Raw genomic sequence first — 21,566 nt, forward strand, 5'->3', positions numbered from 1 at the left:
GCGATCTTCCAATACTGAAACAGCTGTCATTGGATGAGAGTATACCTACAGGTGGACACTTTAAAGAGGTAGATCTAAGCTTGAAATAAGGAAGAATCTTTTTTGTAACATTGAGAGCTATTAAACAGTGGAAGATCTACCTCCTGGAAGCACAGAAGGTTTCAAGCAATCAACTTTTTGAATGCTTATGTAATTGCGCTCTCTACAGTCTCCAGCTTTTTATACTAAATATTCAGGTTGCTTAGCTACAAAAATTCTGCCAGGAAATTACAAGTCATGACAAAATGTTTATATCCACGAAAAACAAACCTGTGAGTTTTTTGTTTTGCCACCAATTGCAAAATTATAATTTGAGAGGGCTTAATACTGCGAAGCTATTTCCAGTTCTGAGAAATTCTATTCCTTCTATAATGGTTGTGCTATTTTAAGACAGCAATAAATAAGAAAGAGGGAATGAAAAGCCAGATGATATTAGGCATTGCTTCTTTTTTTTCTGCAGGTAATGATTTTCAAGATTCTTTCAATTCTGTTATTCAATAACGCATCCTAGAATTTGCAGAACTTTTTACTCTGAAAGTAGGATGGCCTCATGCCCACCAATTTAAGAGGACAAAATCCCTCAGTTCCTGGTGAATGCAGGATTAAGTAGAGCTGTACACAGAAACTTTCTATCCACACTCCAGGACTCCGAATTTTCCATGCTGCAGAAATCTTGATGCTCCCACTTTCCATTTTAGAGTAAAGCAAGAGGAGAAAGAGCGACTTTCTCCAAGAAACAAAACATCTACTTTCTGTTTAGGTCACAAAGATCTGCAGATGTCAGACTGCTAGTCCTCTAAATCTTGCTGTATTACAGTATAGTGCATACTATAATGTGCGTGCATATGTGCATATGTGCATCAGTCACATGTGCAATGCTTCTGAGTAATCAAAAATACAAAAGCAAGCAGGGCTTGTAAACTTAGCATAGACATGCTTTCTTTTTTTAAAAAAATCACATTTTAATGTGGATAGAAATTAACATAAGGAAAAAAGTGACATGCTGGATCAAAACACTGCTACCAAGGCAGTGTTTGGCTTTGGCTATTTCCTCTGGAGTCCCCCCCCCCTTCCCAATTGTTTCAGTCCAGATTAATAGCAATGGCAATAGCAATAGCAGTTAGACTTATATACCGCTTCATAGGGCTTTCAGCCCTCTCTAAGCGGTTTACAGAGTCAGCATATTGCCCCCAACAACAATCCGGGTCCTCATTTTACCCACCTCGGAAGGATGGAAGGCTGAGTCAACCTTGAGCTGGTGAGATGCATATGTGCATCAGTCACATGTGCAATGCTTCTGAGTAATCAAAAATACAAAAGCAAGCAGGGCTTGTAAACTTAGCATAGACATGCTTTCTTTTTTTTAAAAAAATCACATTTTAATGTGGATAGAAATTAACATAAGGAAAAAAGTGACATGCTGGATCAAAACACTGCTACCAAGGCAGTGTTTGGCTTTGGCTATTTCCTCTGGAGTCCCCCCCCCCTTCCCAATTGTTTCAGTCCAGATTAATAGCAATGGCAATAGCAATAGCAGTTAGACTTATATACCGCTTCATAGGGCTTTCAGCCCTCTCTAAGCGGTTTACAGAGTCAGCATATTGCCCCCAACAACAATCCGGGTCCTCATTTTACCCACCTCGGAAGGATGGAAGGCTGAGTCAACCTTGAGCCGGTGAGATTTGAACCGCCGAACTGCCGAACTAGCAGTCAGCTGAAATAGCCTGCAGTGCTGCATTTAACCACTGCGCCACCTCAGTTCTAAGGCTCTAAGGCTCTCCTTCTGCAAAACTTCAGCTATGAAAGTCTTGCAACAAGAGTAACAAGCCAGAGAACTGCATAACTGCGACTTGTGGTTCAAAGTGTAAACACGTCCTTCCTTTGATAAATACCATACAGGGTGCAGGTTTCAAAGCTTGATCTTTCTGATCCCATTTTAACTGTTGTAATTCTATGTTTTGAACAATGGTTCAGTCCTAGCTTGTAATTTTCTCGTTATACTCTTTACCCAATCAGAGGATGACTTTCCTTTATGACATACAATGGATAATAAAGCTTCCACACCATCAAGACTGTTTAGTGCATTATACGTAATCCTCGACTTAGACCACAATCGAACCCAACATTTATGTTGCTAAGTGAGACATTTGTTAAGTGTGTTTTGTTCCATTTTACAACTTCTCTTGCAGTTAAGCAAATCACTGCAGTTGTTAAGTTAGTGAATCTGTCTTCCCCATTGACTTTGCTTGTTAGAAGGTTGCAAAAGGTTATGACATGATCCCGGGGCACTGCAACCTTCATAAATATTTCCAGTTGTCAAGCATCTGAAATTGGATCACATGATCATGGGGATACTGCAATAAGTCCTTAAGTGTCATAAATGGTCATAAGTAACGTTTTTCAGTGCCGTTGTAACTTTGTAACAGTCACTAAAGGAACTATTGTAAGTCAAGAACTACTTGTATTTGAACCAGCTTCTGCCTCCTGGTACAGATACTCCTCAGTTTATAACTCAATTGAGGCCATTATTTCTGTTATTAAGAGAAACATTTGTTAAGTGACTTTTGCCCCATTTTATATGACTTGCCACATTTGTTAAGTGAATCACTGCAGTTGCTAAATTAGTAACACAGTTGTGAAGTGCATCTGGCTTCCCCATTGGCTTTGCTTGTCAAAAGAGGATCACACAATCCTGGGACTCAGTAAAGGTCATAAATAGGAACCAGTTGCCAAGCATCTGAATTTTGATCACATGATCCTGGGAAATGTTACAAAGGTTGCAACTGTGAAAAATGGTCATAAGTCCCTTTTTTCAGCATTGTAACTTTGAATGGTCACTAAATGAACTGTTGTAAGTGAAGAATTACCTGTAGTTGGCTGGTCCTCTGCTTTTAAAGATTATCTTACTCTGCTAAGCTAAGCTAAAGATATACTTCAGAAATAATTGCTGGCTTCTTTCTTCCAAAATAGGACAATAGTTAGAACACATCAGTGGCCATTGTTTAAAACTGTAAACTTTGACAAGCCACAAATATGTCAAACTATAAATATATTTGTATTTGACGTCTTCTTGGCACTTAACATGAAGTGTTTGACGCTGACATTACACCTATTACCATTACCTTATTTGACTCCTCTCTGTGCTCTGATTCTGTAACAAAATACTAGTGCTAAAGTTCATATCGGTAGGCCTGCCCAACTGAAAAATGTCAGCATGGTTTGGTACACCCTTGTTTCAAGGCATTTGATGAAATGCTTATATAACAGAACAGAATAACAGAGTTGGAAGGTACTTTTGGAGGTCTTCTAGCCCATTTGCCTAATCAAGCAGGACCCCTATGCCATTTCAGAAAAAACGGTTGTCCAATCTCTTCTTAAAAACCTCCAATGTTGGAGCACCAACAGGTTCTGGAGTCAAGTTGTTCCACTGATTGTTCTCACTTTCAGGAAATTTCTCTTTAGGTCTAGGTTGGTTTTCTCTTTGATTAGTCTCCACCTTGTTATATGAAACTAGGGAGCTCCATTGGTAGTAAGATCCTTTATCTGAATGTTTTTCAGAGGGCAAGTGCTTGGCTTTCATTGGCTGACAAATAACATATGCTCTAGTCACATTTGTCAATGACAGCTTATATATCTGTGAATAACAGGGGAAAATGATTGGTAAAGAAAGTAGCAGAAATAACTGTGGCCTCTTTTAGATGATAACAGTATTCAAGGGAGGAATATTCAGCAATCCAGCATATGGTTGACATGCAGAAAATACCAGGCTCCATCAAATAGCAGTGCCTTCAGCAACCACACCCAAACAATTGAAGAGCTTTTCCCAATTCAGAGGGAAATGAATAGATTAGATTAGTTAAACGAAGGGTGTAACACAGTAGATGAGGAAATCTTATCTTCATAAGCAGGCATTAGCTGAAAGTTAAATGTGAGATCTCAAATAAGGTACAAATATAATGCATCAAAAGTCAACATTCGTAAGGGTAAAACAAGGCTGTACATGAAAATTTGTAAGAAATTAGGAACAAAATCTTTTAATATAAATGTAATGAAATTAAATTAAATACTGCTTATCACTCTATGTATATTCATTAATTTTGGAGGGATACTGGGAGCTGCAATTTAGACTTTAATGGAGTACATGAAACCTTAGAGCCGTGATGGTGAATCTATGGCATGTGTGCCCAAAGTGGCACGTAGAGCCATGTTGCCTGGCACACACAGCGTTGCCTGTTCCTCTTCTGGGTTTCTGGCATGCATGCACATGCTACGATCAGCTGACCTTCGTGCGTACAACAGTGCCAGACATGGGAAAAGCTGGTTTTCCATTTTCCAGCATGAGTATGCGCACCAGCCAGCTGATCATTGTGCATGCCAGTAACTGGAAGACTAGCTTGCCGGTGCGCATGCATAGGGTGGAAACCGGAGATTCGTTTTCTGGTTCAGGCATGCCCCCTGGGCAGCTCCTCTTCTGGGTTGCAGACCCAACAAGCGTGAGCACGTGCACTCTCTTTTTGGCACTCAGTGCTGAAAAGGTTTGCCATCACTGTCTTAGAGCCTAAGTTGTACACCAATGCATTTAGGAAAATATCCCATATGTGTTCTCAAGGATTCTTACAAAATTCTTGTCAAGTGGACCAGGATTAGTCTCCCATTTTGTAGATAATAAGGAATGAAGAAACAAGGTACTGACTGATACTTTTGAACTCTGATATAGGAAACGATTCCTGAGAATACAATGGATGACCAAGGCAGGGTGGTGGTTGGGAGGATCATCAAGCAAAACATCCCAGAATTTTCACAAATCTTTACTAAGTAAGGACATGGCTCTCTAGAGAAGGCTCTTAAAGCAGGGAAAGGTGGAAAGAAAAAAGAGACAACCAGCAGTAAGGTGGATGGACTAAATTACAATGGAGATAAATATACTATTGGAAGACCTAAAGGACCAGGTTGGGGAGCATTTGAAAAAAAATTACCAATATGGTCACCAAAAGTCAATACTGACTTGATGGCGCATAATCAATCAATCAGATGAAATTGAGATGTTTTTGGCTTCCTAACACTGTTTAATAATCTTTAACTTTAGCAAGTATCTGAACCAAGGACCTTCTAGATACATAGAAATAGAATCATGGAGCTGGAATCATTTAGTTCATCCTTCAGCCACAATTTGCATTTGTATGAGGAACCGCATTTGAATCCTACCAGTCATGTGTGAATTAAGATTCTATAAATTTTAAAAAAAACCTTATTTGGTTACTAAGGAACATTATGTAGTCTCTCTTCTGCCACAGTTCCTTTATTCCACCAAACTATATTCAGCAGAATCCTCGGTGGCTTAACTGGATAAGAGAAGAGCTTCAAAGGCATTTGTTCATATAAATGATGATAGATAGTAAATCACAAATTAATTGTATGAAATTTTTTGGCATTCCTTTGAGTCAGACTTGATTCCTAACCACTGCCTGGTTGCCTGGACAGATCCCTGTAGTTTTATTGGCAGGAATTCCGAAGTGGATTGCCACTGTCTCTTTCCCAGGGATGAGAGCTACTGACTCAAGGTCACTCAGTTGGCTCCATACTCAAGGCGGAACTACAACTAGAGAGCCACTCTCCTGTTTTGTAGCCCGATATCTAGATCACTACACCAGACTAGTTTTATATGATTCATACCTATTTTATACTATAACCTATCCTTGTGCCATTTACCAAATAGGTGGATTACTTAGAAGAATACTTTCCTCTTTTCAGAATATGACATTGTCTACCCCTCTCATACCTAAACAGAATTAGAGTATGGAACACAACTTCATTTTATAAAGAGGAGGGATTGTGAGGTAAAACCTCGTTCACATCTTCCAGTTCCTCGGTATCTTTAAACTGTTTCTTCTTAGAGAGCACAGGTGTCTATTGAGAAAGGAAATGTATGATATAAAACAATAAAAATATATTTTTAAAGTGTTTCTTCTTGAAGCAGAAGTTGTTGTTACATCTACTTTTGCATTAAGGTACACTGAACATGGATTGCTTTCCATCTTAGCAAAGTATTTATGAACAATTTGAGCTATAATCAACGGGTCCTCTATGAAAACAATATAGTTTTTTTTTCTAAATTCCAGCACAATTCATTTGCACCAGGTTTTGCTCTTTGGGGGAATTAATGTTCTTTTACCCTGGGCCAGGCAAATCTTGGCTTGAAATGTTCTTTAAAGATCATGAACAGAGAACATGTTCCTTTCAACAAGAACTTACAGGGTTTTTTCCCCATTTTACAATGCTGCAAAACAATAGTGAATGCATTGCAAAATGCATCTGGGGTTTGTCTCATTAGGTCTGGTCAATGTTCGGCATAGCCAAGTAGGGCATGTATATTTTGCTATAAAGCTCATGATTGAAGACAAGCAAATTCATGTAGAAGTGGTTCATATTCATACAAAATACTTTATAAAGGGTAGTGTTTTAGAACATTTCTACTAATTCACTAACCCAGTAATCCTTCCCTATTTAAAGATACATTTGATTGACAGAATGCTTCAAAGGACAGGATGCCCTTTAAGTTGCCTATTCTTTTGTATTTTATATTCTTTGTATAATTTATATTTTCTTTTTAATAATTCCACAAAACACAGATTTATTCAGTAAGGAAGTCCAAGTGTGTTGTTATTTTTAAAAACGGTAAGAACATTGTGTAATAGTTCCGTTTGCCAGATGCCCTCCCCCTCAGCCAGCAAACTAAGACCCTCTGTTTGGAGCCATGCAGCAGAAACATAAAAGAGATACTTCAGAAATAGAAATCCAGATTGCAAGTCCTGACATTTATAGATGCAAAGAAGTGCCCCTGGATACAGGCGGTATATTTGGGTAAGGCTGAAGTCCCATCTGTTTGTTATCTTTCAATTTTTGTACTATGATTCTAGCAACTTCTTCTCCTTGACTGTCAGTAGTATCAAGCAGTTGCCTGACTCTTGCGGTCCTTGTAGATCTGGTGTTAATGAGTTCATAATCTTCTTTCATGATTAAATCCCTGGCGACAAGGGCATCTAAACACTGGTTAATGCAAGTGTCAGTCATCTGATGGACAATATCCTCTCTTTTAGTTTGGATCCAATTCTGAGCTACAGCAAAATCTTGTGACTGCATAGTCCTCAATATAAAGTCTAATATAGAGAAGGAAAAGAAACAACAACAACAAAAATCTGATTCAGTCCTAAAATAAAAATAATATCAAACCACACAAAGCAACTTAAGAGAACAGAGCACATTTTCCTAATTTTTTAGTATAGTACTTTCAAAAACAAAACTATGTCCTTTCACTTTTATTAAAATAAAAGCTGTATTCTCTAATTATTTCCTATCTACTAGCTCTTCCTTCAGCAGATCCTTAATTGTGTTATCTAACTTTTTGTCATATCTGGACATCCAGATTTTGCTTTTGTTAGATAAACATGATGGGCAGTTATGATCACTGGAAGGTGAAAGAGTAAGGCAGGCCACACACATTGTTGCAGTGTGGAAATCCCAAACTTTAAACTAACATTTCTATCTTATTGTTTTATCTAAATATTAGAGTCACCTAAAGCATTTGGAGACTGTTATGCAGTGTTATTAAGCAGATAGTGTCTTTCAAAAGTCAGTATGTCCCACCTAGTGGTTCTCTCCCACATGAAAGAGATAATCCTGGTAGAAATATGTCCACATGTTCCAGAATCAACTGCCTTTCTTTACATGTACCTCAAATGTTTTGTATACAACATTAGATTATACAGTAGATTATAGAAAGGCTATTTTTTACTGATGGGTTAAGCTTCCTTTAGATGTTCACTTTATTTTTATTATACTCATTTTGTTCTAAATGCCATTTTAAGGAACACATTTTAAATGTTATTTAATGTTGTAAATCAATATATCATAACATTAATTATAATCCTCATTCCAAAGTGCATACTAAATGTCTATGGAGATTTTTCATTCATCCAGGTAATGATTGTCCCAAAGGTTGTTTTTCAAGAGCTGAAGAAGCTTCTTGGACGAAAAGCAAAATGTCTTCCAAGAAAAACCAGAAAGTCTAGTTGCCTCTGGAAAAAGTACCTTTGGGTATAACCCCCATTCACAAGTTCTGCAGTGACATGTAGCTTCTGTTCAAAAGTTCCACTTTCTACATAATTTCCATTTTCTTCTACATTCTTAAACTGTGTATGAGCTAAACCATAAAATAATTAATAGTTGCAGTATACTACTTGTTAGGAATATAATTCTAATGGTTGGGTTGGCAATATATAAATCATATACTGTAGCAATGCTATACCTGTTTCTTTAAACATACTGTAAAATGTGATTGGTTGCTGTTTTCCTCAGTTGGCCATAAGAGGGAGCCAGAATGTCTGCTAGCTCTCTCTCTGTTTGTTAGATGCTGTGCTGAACTGATCTGAGTGCCGTGAGCTATTGTAAGTTTTGCAACTGTTAGCAAACTCTGTGTACCAGACTGATTATATGATTACTGGACTATGTTATTTGGATTATCCCTTAACTGAAAGACATTGATGACTGACTGACTTATCCGTGTATGACTTGGACTATTTGATGGACTCTGATACCTATATTTCCACAAAAGTAAAAGCCTATTTAAACTGCAGTGTCTCTGTATGCTGGTTTGGGTGTTCTCCAACACAACTTTCACAACGTTTCGCTGAACGTACTTGGTCTCCCAAAGGGAAGCTTACCTAACACTACACTCTGAAGATCAATCCTTGTGATAGACGGCCTGTACATTGCTATCAGGAAAAAAAAATTTTTTTATAAATGCCCCCATAAAATAACTCTCGCAAATATGTAAAAGAGAATAATGCATGCACATTGGTGAATATTGTGATGTTATTTCTAGAGATCCTATCCAGTTGTATAATAAAACAAATTGATCACGAGTAGGATTCAAAAATCTCAGTTGCATACCTGGATTGGCTCCTGCTATCTGTAGCAAGCCTGGCATGGAATTTGATGAATTAGAACTATCTGTGTTAGATGAAGAACTTTGTTGAGATACGCAAGACTGAGTACTCTGGGAGTGTGGAACATAACTGAGCAGCGAGTGTGGTTCATCCTTAACTATCACAAAAGAAAAGTATCTTATTAATTTAATTTAAAAAAGAGTAAAAACAAAAAACAAAGCATGAAATAAACCCAGAACTACTCCATCATTTACCTACAATTTACCTACCATCCCAGCCATGCTGCACTACACCAAATGGCTGCAACACAACCAGTAGATGGATTTTCCTTTTTCTTTCTTTCATTATCCAAACGGATAACATTAGAAGTTATCGTATTTTTCAGAGTATAAGACACACCAGAGTATAAGACACACCAAGATTTTGAAGAGGTAGATTTTAAAAAAAGTTTTTGTACTTTGCAGGCCTCCCAAACTATCTGCGTGCCTCGTATTTTTTTTGTGAAAAACAGGGCATGCAGAGAGTTTGAGAAGCTTGCAAAGTGCTCCTGGGTGGGGGGGCAAAAACTAGTCCATTTTTTTGCAAAAAACAGGGCATGCATAGGCTTTGGGAGGCTTCTAGAGTGCTCCTGGGGGCTGGGGTAAAAATGAGCAAAACCCACTCATTTTTGCCCTCCTCAGGAGCACTTCGCAGGCCTCCCAAACCCTTTGCAATCCATTTTTGGGAAGGGGGTGGGAAGCCAAAAATGCTGTATTGTGTATAAGACACACCCAGATTTTCACCCTCTCTTTTGGAGGAAAAAGGTGTGTCTTTTACTCTGAAAAATACGATATCTATTGTTTACTACACAATTTATTTTTATTTAAAGCAATATAGTAGAAATCGATATATCTACCCACATAATACTTTAGAAAGAACACTGATTAATGTAGAATAAAGACAGTCCTCGACTTATGACCACAATTGAACCCAACATTTCTGATGCTAAGTGAATTTCACCCCATTTTACGAACTTTCTTGTCACAGTTGTTAAATCATTGCAGGTGTTAAAATAGTAACACCATTGTTACATGAATCTAGTTTCCCCATTGACTTTGCTTGTCAGAAGGTCGCAAAAAGTTATTGCAGGACACTGCAACCGTCATAAATATGAGTCAGTTGCCCAGTGCCTGAATTTTAATTACATGACCTGCATGTAATTAATGGAATTAGGATGCTGCAAAGGTTTTAAGTGTGAAAAACGGTCATAAGTCACTTTTTTATATGCCATTGTAATTTTAAAGGTCACCAAAGGAACTGTTATAATCCAAGGGCCACTTGTACCAGTTTTCAATCTAAAATCTTATGCTGGATAGGATGCTACTGGTTCAACTCAATTTTGGTGCAATCAATTATTAACATTCTGTGAACTAGAGAGACACTATCTAATTATGCTGCATTCGTAAGAGATGAGCGGTCCTTGATCTCTGAACTTAGTTTTTTTTTTCTTGCAGATGTTTCATTACCAAACTAAGTAACATCATCAATGCTAGTCTGAAGACTCTAGCACTGATAATGTTGCTTACTTTGGGTAATGAAACGTCTTTAAGGAAACAACCAAGCTCAGAAAGCACAAGGACCCCTCATTTCAACCCTGAGCTGCAAATATTCTCCTTTATTGGTATCCATAAGAGGATTATATAATTAGCCAATGATCAGACTGCAATTGTGTGCAGAGGACATACCATCTGAAAGGAGGTTGCAGGGTTTTGATATATTTTGGGGAACACTTGACGGATAAGATTGATCATCTTGGGATGAACAGGAATTCTGGAAAGAACAGAATCACATGGAACAAAGATTTTTGGTTTAATTTTTTCAACTGGTAAAATTTAGCAAACAAGTACAATGACTACAAAATGTACCAGTGATTATGCTAGATATATTTAAAATCTTACTTACATATCAGTAATTAAAATAAACACACACAAAGAAAAACCTACTATAAAATTTTGTATAGTGTCATGCGATTATTTTAATCTTTAAAATTATAATGGGGCTGCAATACTAGCTTCCCACGGCTTCATATGGCCCGCCAACTGGACATGCCTGAAATATACGAAATAAGGGCTTGAGTACATGTGCTCCATATTTCTGAAACATCTTGGGTTTTTTTCTCTGCATACTTGTTTTATGCAATATGAACCCAATAGGACTGCAGAGTTACACTGTCTGAGGGTGTCAGAAAAGCTGTTTCAAAACCTTGCATTAATATCAAAATTGTTGGTTATAAATACTACACTCAATCCCTAATTGCCTCAACCATACTGTGGTTGATTTAGAATGCAACAAAAGTAGTGCAAAGATTTTTGTGGTAAACCAAAGCTAAATTCATCGTACAATTCATGCATACAGCTCTTCATTAAGGGACATTTTCGCTGCCCTAAATAAGGAGACACACACAGAGACCCATAATAAAACAGCATTGTCACTCACTTTCAAATTTCCACATAAAAATTACCAATGATATACAACACAACACAACACAACACAATACAATAGCAGAGTTGGAAAGGACCTTGGAGGTCTCCTAGTCCAACTCCCTGCCTAGACAGGAAACTCTATACCATTTAAGACAAATGGCTATCCAACATCTTCTTAAAAACTTCCAGTATTGGAGCATTCACTACTTCTGGAGGCAAGTTTTTCCACTGATTAATTGTTCTAATTGTCAGGAAATTTCTCCTCAGTTCTAAGTTGCTTGTCTCCTTGATTAGTTTCCACCCATTGCTTCTTGTTCTGCCCTATTTTATTGTTTGTCATTTTATTATTAATAAAATGACATAAATCATGTTTATATTTTTTAATAAACGACTACTCTGTGAGAAACATCCCACAGAGAGAATGTAACAAGCCTAAAGTCACCTGGAAACTACCATGGCTGATGCTGCACTTGAACCCAAGGCTTCCAAGCCTAATCTAACATTAATAACTATATGGATTCTCTACCCCCGTTGTTGCCATTAAATCAATTCTTTATTCCTATTCTCTGGTTCTACAAGGATATTCACCAAATGCAGGGTCAAACTAAAGGTTGATCCATTAGTATGAAATGATCAAAGACTATGGTGAAATTGTATTTCCTTTTTACAGGGTTATTTGTTCTCCAAATGTCTGTGGTGTTTCTCTGGGAATGAATGCTAGTGAGAGAAACCATTTTTCGTCTTAAAAATTTCTAGGAAGGATGCTATATCTTAAATGTGGTGCAAATTCACATTGTACAATCTGTCCAAATTAGAAGGGTAACACAGCAGGAGGCAGCCTAACACCATTTGATATGGTCTAAAGTTTCTTTCCCCATTCCATTCCTGAAGAAGAAGAAAAAAAGTGTGTGGGGGGGAAGTGTTTTTGACTATCTGATCTTTCAAAGACGAGCCCTTTCAAAGTCCAGAAATTTCCACACAGGCATTTTCCAAACCTTTTCTGGGGGTTAAACAGCCAGAGAGTATCAGTTCCTAGGTGATTGAAAAGACTCTCTGTGTTAGGTATCTTTCAGTGTCTTCGATGGAGGAATGAACTAGTCATGCAAATATTATATTGTTTCTGAAATGATATTGAATTGTAAGAGCTGGAAGATCTATTTATTTCACGGACAACAGTGATCTGAAGACACATCTCTGTGCATTATCCTAGTTTCACTTTCTGGAAGCTATTCTATTCTGTGGCATTCAAACAGGGAGAAGACGTCCCTCTATATCATAGTATGGTAAGCAGGGATCAGTAATTATCCATGTTGGGCATTTGCCACTTATCAGCATTTATCTCCTGCCTTAAGGAGGTCTATGAATATGCAAATTTATAGGTGTCCCTATGATTAGCACAGTATAAAGGTGTTAGCTATCCCCTGAAAGAACCTCAACATAGCTCTGAAATGCTGAATGTTGATCATTGGCAAAGAGCTCATTGTCTAGTTCATCATATCTTATGTATTCTCTCTGACTCTCTAAAAAACTGACCACTGATCTTTGGCAAAAATAGGAGTTTAACCATATTAAGGTCTTTATGATAATAATAGAAAAAAAATATTTTACCTCTTTTGTACTAGTGTTCAGTGGTATATTTAAAGATATTGATTCATCACTGGATATCTTCTTAGACAAATGAATGCAATTCCATTCATAGTGTGCCTGAAAGAGACATTGGTGTAAAACAAAATGTCGCTATGAAATTGGAGCAGAATTATGAGACAAAATATCCAAGAGTCCTGCATTTGAGTAAGGCTATGTGGTAGAGCATAATTTGGGACATGCGCTCACCTACAGCCAACTGCTTGCAAAGATTATTATTGTTTAACACAGGAATACATAAATAAACTATAATTTATACTTTTTATATTATATAAATATATTAAAATATGATAACAAAAATAAGCAATACATAAATAAGCGGACGTCTATGAAGGATGTCTATGAAGATTCTAAGTCATCTAGGTGATAGTTGTTCCAAAGGTGCTTTTTCAAGAGGCAACTGGACTGAAGAATTTTCTTGAATGATAAGGGAAACATCTTCAAAGAAAAACCAAAAAGTCCAGTTACCTCTTGCTTACAGTTCTATCTATGATCAGGTACCCCAACAGGGCAGTTTTCTGATTACAAATATCTCAATGGTCTTATGGTCCCATATAGCATAATTCAGACTGGGCAAGTGAACAACTGCATATGATTAATAGTATGAGAATTCTAGCTTCAGATACATGGATATCCACTTTCTTTTTGGGAATAATTTCTATTCATAATAGATTATAATATGAACACTTACTTTGGCCCTCTTTAAATCTATTACTGCTTCAAGCATAGGTATCTCTTCAAAGGTCCTCATCACAGATTCAAGATCTATTAAGCACCCTAAACAAAGATACTCACTATTAGGTCTCTTAACAGAAAGTTTAAATTATGGAAATTACATTCCTGAAAAATATTTTAAAGCATACTCCCTAAGGCAAATTTGAAGGATGTCAAAACCAACTATTCCTGGGTAAAACTATATAGTACTATATCCAACAGATAGGGAACAATTAATGTTTATTAGTTGTTTTAACACAATTACCCTAAGAGTTTTGGATTCCAGAAAGTCTTTATGGTCTCCCAGGCCTTAGGGTAGGATGAATTGAATTCCTTATTAGATATGTTTGCAGTATGTTACATATTCTTGTGCTAAACAGTCACTCAGATTTGCCATTTTGCTTATTTTTCTTACTGAATGCTTTGTTTATTTAGTTATTATTTATCTTATTATTTTGCTTACCTTATTGTTTGTTCTTATATTGTGAGCTGACGGGTTATATAAATAAATAGTGTGTGTATTCTGCTTGAAACATTGCTTTCAGGTTCACCAAATGTTACCCAAATTTGGTATTAACAGAATTACAATCCAAGCCTTGTTATGACCCCAGTCTCTCTCTCTCTCTCCAGTAGCTCAGTCAAATTGAACAGGATGAACCTGCCAGACCCCACCTGTGTGGACTGTATTATCATCTTGAGATTTTGTTGCAGATGCAACAAATATACAACAGCAGAGTGTAGCCAGAACTGCTGAGTTAACTATCATACAGAGAAACTCACTTGAAAAAGATGGTCTTTCCTCTGGATTGGGTGCCCAAGCAGATTCCATTAAAGACACTATCAATTCTCGGTAAGGAATATCAAGGGGCAAAGTCTCTTCCCCAACATCTGGACGCTTCCCTTGTGACATGCTAAACATAATTTGCAAGTAATGTACAATTTCTGCAAAAGTCAATATATACACGTTAGAAATATATATGCATTTCTTCCAATTTTAGAAATTGAAACGCAAGTAGTAAATTCATATTTTAAATAATATTGTGATCTAAACCTAATTTAGAAATTTTAAATGCAAAATAATTCTCCTGCCCTTCCTACCAATATTCTGTAATACATGGTATTTTATTACAATACAATAGTACAATACAATACAAGCTTAAGACAAAGCGGAAACAATGGGCTTTAAAAATACTGTTGTAAAATAATCTAAATTTTAACAGGTTATTCTAACTCAGCTATTCTTTAACAGAATTAGATAGTCAAAAATCTGACCTTCAAATGGTTTTTTTCTGGACATCACTTCCCACATAATAATGGCATAACTGTTACAAACAATAATGCATGTTAGTATGTATTTTTAAATTAGTTCACTCCTCCTCCCCCGAGGCAAAATAATCTCAATTTCTAAAATGAAAATATCCCAGTTACTGTTGTTTTGTGGGAAATCTACATCCCAATCTAACAGCAAAGCGAGGATATTAGTATTTAAAATATTCTCAGTGACTAGATTGGACAAATACCTTTGATATCTTAAAAAGGCAGTAATTTCTTTATATATACAACATTATCTAGATAAATACATAAATATATAAAATAGACCTAATACAAATACAAGGATACTTTCTCAAATGTTTAGTTCTCAAATAACTAAATGTTTAGTTCTCAAATAACTAAATATTAATTATATCAATTTCATTCTTGTATCAGTATATCCCTACTAGAAATTAAATAGAGTACATTTTAGGTTTCCATGCTAATTCTACTCTTATGTAGCCACAAAGGAAACTTTGGAAGATTTCACATCTATTTTTTACTGAATACATCCCCTTTTTGTATAAATTGAGCAAAACTTCCTTCCATACAAGAGAGGGCATCTTAAAGTTAGCAGCTGACTTTATTCATGATTAAGATGAACCTACATCCAATGCACAGGATTAAGTTTTTTTTAAATTTAAAATGGAAGCAATATTTTTGAACATATGGAGGAAGCTGTATTGAGAGAGAACACAAAGCAGTTCTTTCAGCAAATCAGAATTTATTGTGATAGCTGAATGCAGTCTTTGGATATGTATCATTGTTTGTTGCTAATGTGCATACACAAAGTACTAGAACAGCCAAAGTCCTTAATGAAATCTGTAAACTCTATACCTTGACTTACATTGCTAGTTAGTTAATACCCCTGTAAAATTTCTATGAAGGGTAGCTTTTCACTAAATTAAAAATGCTTGACTTGCTTTAAGTAACATGAAAAGGGTTAAAATGTTCCTTTCAAGAAGGTAGTATTAATGAGTTTGAATTAACATTTATGTGACCAAATTTCACAATAAGATTCATATGTGTACTGTATGTGTTATTCAAAACTTAGGGATGAATTATAGTTTCCATGCATGTGTACAATGGAAAGCCTGAGAGAAGGTATGCATGAAAAAACTTGCATTATGAAAGACATAACTGGACAGCAACATCATAATTGCATACAGAAACCAATTCCTTAAACTGACTCCAGAGGCACTTAAAAAAATTAATTAAGCTGACTGGCAAATACCAGATGCAAAAAGTGCATTGGTTTGTTGACTGCTATTGAAAAGAAATATATCCCAAACAATACATAGCTGATTAGGAATACCACTAAAACAAATCTTTCTAATAAAAAAAATGTGCTGACCTTAACCTCCACAAAGAAGTATAAAGTATTTCTATCGAGACTGAGACATCAAAGTATACAATATTTTATGGTCTTTAATCTCACTGCATTTTACATATGGCATCTGTAATGCCCAATATGGCTCATTTTTTATATTTTATATATTTAAAAATAAGCACACGTTGTTCCAAAAATCCATAATAGAATAATATACCTGTATATATCATGCTTTACACTTGAACGGTTTTTGCTGCTATTATAACATTCAGGTGGTATGTAAATGATGGTCCCTCCCTCAGACATTGATTTATCCCCTTTTGAAAGTGACATGGATATCATGCGCCACTTTGATAAACCAAAATCTGCAATCTGAAAGATGGAAAAGAAGCTCAGGTCACAAAGGTTTAGGCCCATTAAAAATATCTACTTTGATCAAAGAAAGGCTTTGAAAAGAAAAGAAGCTTATTCTTTTCAACAAAACTTTTAAGATTGAAACAATTATTTCAAAAAGGTAGGCAGATCAGAAAACAAAAGGGACTGGCTGATTAAAGAATGAAACCATAAAATAGTTTTTGTGAGAATTTATTAAACTAGATAATATGGTAATTGCCAACTCACATGTGTCTGCGCATGTACATATGCCACTTGCTTTTCTAGACATACTCTTAAGTCATTAGAATAACCCTGAGCAGAGTTCAGATTTACCAACAGCAATGTTTACGTTATAAAATTACAATCGTGGTCACCACAAACCTTAAAGTTCTCATTTAGTAAGTGGTGATTTTTACTTCCCCTTCTAAGACATAAATATGAGCAATGCAATTATCTACTAAGCCACAATATTGCTTTTCTATATATCAATCACACAAATGAATAAGAAAATTGAAAGGAAATTTAATAATGTGCAAACTTCTAAAAATACGGTATGTAGAAAAGAAGATGGAAACTCATCTCTGTTGAAATTCAAGAGGATTAGGATTAACAGGTTAAAATTAAAAGAAAAGAAACCCACACTGAGTATTAGGAGGAATTTCCTGATAAGAGCTGTTAACAGTAGAATAGGCTAGAACCGGGGTGTCAAACTCAAGGCCCACAGACTGGATTCAGCCTGCAGGGTGCTTAGATCTGGCCCGCTAGGTCACCCCAGTGGGTCAGATCTAAGAAACAGTGAGGGACCGTCTCACAGTGACTCTGCCCTCGAAAAAAGGCTCCTGAGCTCCATTTCTGGCTGTGACGGCCTCCTGCAACTCTTGCCAGTGAAAACAGAGCTCGGGAGGGCTGCACATGGTCCTGTACTGTACTTTTAATGTCTCCATCCCTGATTTTTCCACTTCTGCAATGTAGAAGATCCCAGCCTTACCTTAACATGGAACTCACTGTCAAGTAAAATATTCTGGGTCTTCAAATCATGGTGCATGAGTGGAGGATTCAGGTTGTGAAGATAATTTACTCCCAAAGCAATTTCATACAAAATGCGATACCTGAGTGACCAAGCAATGTCAGGATAGATGTTTTTCTATTTAGAAAAGAGAAAGAACACAACACATGGCGATACAGAGAGATAGACTGGAATGGTTGAAAGACCATCTTGAAGCTAGCTGATCTACCGGCTAATGTATTTATTTATCAAATTTTAAAACCATCCATCTCCCCCACAGTACAAATACAATATTAAAAACTAAAAATGGAATATACATTATGAAAGAGGCAAGGATGATTAAAATGTTAAAAGTTAATTAAACACAGTTAGGAGGCCATGTTTTCAAACCTTTGCAAAAGGCCAGGAGAGTCGGGGTCTACTCACCTCGGGAAGGGGGGGGGAGGAGGAGAATGTTCCGAAGGCTGAGACCAACACAGAGAAGGCTAATTTTTGGACCTCAGTGGTCAGAATTCTTTAGCTGATCTCAACATAAGTTCTGATTGACAGGATGAGATGAGCTATGTAATGGGATACTACGGATAGAATGTAGTATTGCAGGCAAATTCTGCCCATAGTCAGGAGTTTGATACCGAATAGCTCAAGGTTGACTCAACCTTCTATCTTTCTGAGATCAGTAAAACAAGAACTCAACTTGTTTGAGGCATATATTGACACTACAAACCCAGCAGAAAATGCTGTAAAACACTGTGGAGCGGTATATAACTCCAAGTGCTATTACTATTGCTATTGTCAAGATAACCTGAAGAAGACTTCCTTACGTCACCAAGAATTGACCTCAACTAGATAACACCATTATCTTTTACCAACTACTGAGAGTTTATTTATGTACACAATAATTAAAACTACACAATTAAAAATTAATAACATTAATTACACCACTAAAACTATTTCATATTTATTTCCAATTTATGACAACATTTTGAATATAATGAAGATAAAATGTATACGTTCTGGAGAATGGCTATATTCAGTAGCTTTTTAAAGACGCTCTAAAAGCACTTGTCATTCCATATCAATGCATGAAGATGGGGAACTTGTTCTCAAATTGCCCCTTTCTGGACTAAGACACAACACCGGTCCAAACATGTGCTCCTCTTCTTTCTGATGCATTAAATTAACCTAGTGTTTCTCAACTTCAGCAATTAAAAAAAAACCATGTGCACTTCAATTCCCAAAATTCCCCAGCAAGTATGAGTTAGGGTTTCCTTATTTTAAAATTAATAATGTAGCTGTAAACTCTTGCTACAATTGTGCATACTTACCTCATATAAAAGTTGGTTCAGTGATCCATTAGGCATATATTCAGTCACAATACCCAGAAACTGAGGTTCGTTGCAAATTCCCAAAATTGGTAGAATGTAACTGAATCTTGCCTGATGTAAAATTTCAGCTTCTTTTAAGAGACTCTCTCGCTCACTACAAGAATAAATGGCAAAACAATAGTCAAATTTACTTATCTTCCAGCTAATAGACTTCAAATGTACATTGTGGAAAGACAGGGTTGAAGGAAAAGAATAAAAGGCTTGTTTACATATTAATTTATTTAAAGGTGTCCTTTCTCTTTGCATCTTTCATCAGTTGCTGAAGTCAAAATATACAGTGGTTTTCAGTTCTATTCCCAGGATTTTCATTTTGAGGCTAGTTTTACTTTTGCTAGTCCTTCTGTGGAATGTAGCAAACTATTGTATATTTGTTACAGCTTTATACATTTTTACCTTAAAATCAGTCCTAGCAAGTTGGTTCAGACATTAAGATAATTTAGAGTTTTAAACTGGCACCAAATCATAGCATGGATTTCTGCTTCCACTTTAGGCATGAATAAAAGGGCTGTTTGTAAATGTTAGCTTCTTTTTTGTATTTCCATAAATTACTCTACTTCTGTATGTTTTATTAAAACAAATCATCTGGAAATAAATGCTTTTTTATGTTTTAAAAAGTTTTATTACATATAAAAATTCCATTTCTAAATAAACAGTGTGGTCTGCGTACAAATAATTTTGAGAGATAACAATTATAATATTTGCAATAGTATTCATCATATTGGCTTTAGTATCACAATAGTAATAATAATAATAATGTTTGCTTATCCATTTTAATAAATCTTTTTATAAAATTAATTCTTCTCTTATATTCCCACATTTTAAACTTCTGTTTTTATTGGCTAGACATTGATAAAATGAATCCCATGTGAAAAAGTATTCAGTTTCTTCCTTTTCCTTGATTTTAAGCAAAATAAATGTTAATGCTCATAAAACCAGTTATGTATAACTAGTTTTATTTGACATAATGCCGAAGAGTACATTCGAGAGCACATTTCTGCGATTAAAACTAAGTGTTTCTTCTTTGTGGGATTTAGAATTTTGCCTCTAATAAAGGCATCCAAATTCTAATTATCTTGCGATAGTCGTTTCACGTCTCCAATTCACCTGACAGGGTGACTATTTTTGAGCTGCAAAATTCAGATGATGAATAGATATAGCAAAGAAAATAACCTTTGCTGCTTTCTACTGATTGTTTGTATTTTTTCCAGTCTAGGCATAATTGTGCCAATCTTTCTGCAAAGCAGGTGAGGTTGTGCCATTATGTAATAGGGGAGCAGAGTAGAGCTTTGTAATTCAGAAAACAGTAACAAATACACTATTCTTAGGACTCAAGACATAGTAGTAATGTGTTTAGAAAAGGGGTGTCAAACTCATGGTGTCATATTGGCATCACGTGACATATCACGACTTCTTTCCCCTTCGCTAAACCAGGTGTGGGCATCACCAGGGCATGACTTACCCAGCCCACAGGCTGCGAGTTTGACAACCCTGGTTAGAACCATATGCATTAGGTTGAAAGATCACAGAGGTTAAGGCTGTGCTGGTGGACACATTTGGAACAGTGCAAGAATGTTAGGCTGGGACAGCGATGGCGAACCTTTTTTGGCTTGCGTGCCATAAGTGGGGGGGGAGTGCAGGGGGGTTGTGCGCAGACGTGCTGCACCCATAATGCAATGTATGCCCCCCCAGTGGGCATGCGTGCACTACAGGTGCGACCCCCCATTTTTTGCATCCTTTTTTTGTCCTCCCCAGAGCCTGGGGAGGGCGAAAAAAGCCTCCCCCAGGAGGCCCTCCGGAGGCTTCAGGGACCTTCAGGAGGCTTCCCTGAAGTCTCCTGAGCACTTAAAACGACCCTCCGAGCAAACCGGAAGTCCGTTCCCGAACCTCCGGTTTGCTCATAGGGCAGGGGTTTTTTTTGCGCTCTGGAGGCTTCAGGGAAGCTCATGAAGCCTCTGGAGGGCCTCCAGGGGGGCGGGGGAGGGTGAAAATGGCTTTTAAAAAGGGTGAACTCAGTTGGCCAGCGCGCACATGCGCGCTGGCCAGCTAACAGGGCAGCGCCTCGCGTGCCCTGACAAATGGCTCTGTGTGCCACCTGTGGCATGCGTGCCATTGGTTCACCATCCCGGGGCTAGGAAATAGTTACTATGATAAGAGTTGTGGAAAACGAAAAAGGAATCTTACACTGAAATTAAGGAAGTATTAAAATGGCTTCTTCTTAGTTAAGATATCATGTCTTTTAAAAATGGTAAAGGTACTGTATATCTTTTACAAAAATAATTCCCTCAAAGGAAAATCCATAAGTAGAGACTAGGTCAGTGATGGCTAACTGTTTTGTCATTGTGTGCCAAAAGCCAT

General features: G+C 36.7%; 1 protein-coding gene across 1 annotated transcript in view; it reads right to left on the reverse strand.

Annotated features, from left to right (window-relative positions):
* Positions 1–5,969: 5,969 nt before the first annotated feature.
* RIPK2 (receptor interacting serine/threonine kinase 2) overlaps positions 5,970–21,566 on the reverse strand; it is a 30,103-nt gene continuing 14,506 nt past the window's right edge. Inside the window, exons 2-11 of the mRNA XM_087706890.1 lie at positions 19,152–19,305; positions 17,809–17,964; positions 16,663–16,817; positions 15,077–15,126; positions 14,585–14,746; positions 13,782–13,867; positions 13,055–13,150; positions 10,709–10,793; positions 8,989–9,141; positions 5,970–7,196 (exon numbers count right to left, since the gene is read on the reverse strand). Coding sequence (XP_087563016.1) covers positions 6,856–7,196; positions 8,989–9,141; positions 10,709–10,793; positions 13,055–13,150; positions 13,782–13,867; positions 14,585–14,746; positions 15,077–15,126; positions 16,663–16,817; positions 17,809–17,964; positions 19,152–19,305 — 1,438 coding nt within the window. The 3' untranslated portion in view covers positions 5,970–6,855. The remainder of the gene's footprint in view (positions 7,197–8,988; positions 9,142–10,708; positions 10,794–13,054; positions 13,151–13,781; positions 13,868–14,584; positions 14,747–15,076; positions 15,127–16,662; positions 16,818–17,808; positions 17,965–19,151; positions 19,306–21,566) is intronic.

Source organism: Thamnophis sirtalis, unplaced genomic scaffold (genome assembly GCF_051295495.1).
Source record: "Thamnophis sirtalis isolate CommonGarterSnake01/CBP01778 unplaced genomic scaffold, rThaSir2_p1.2 scaffold_2, whole genome shotgun sequence".
NCBI classification, from domain to species: Eukaryota; Metazoa; Chordata; class Lepidosauria; order Squamata; family Natricidae; genus Thamnophis; species Thamnophis sirtalis.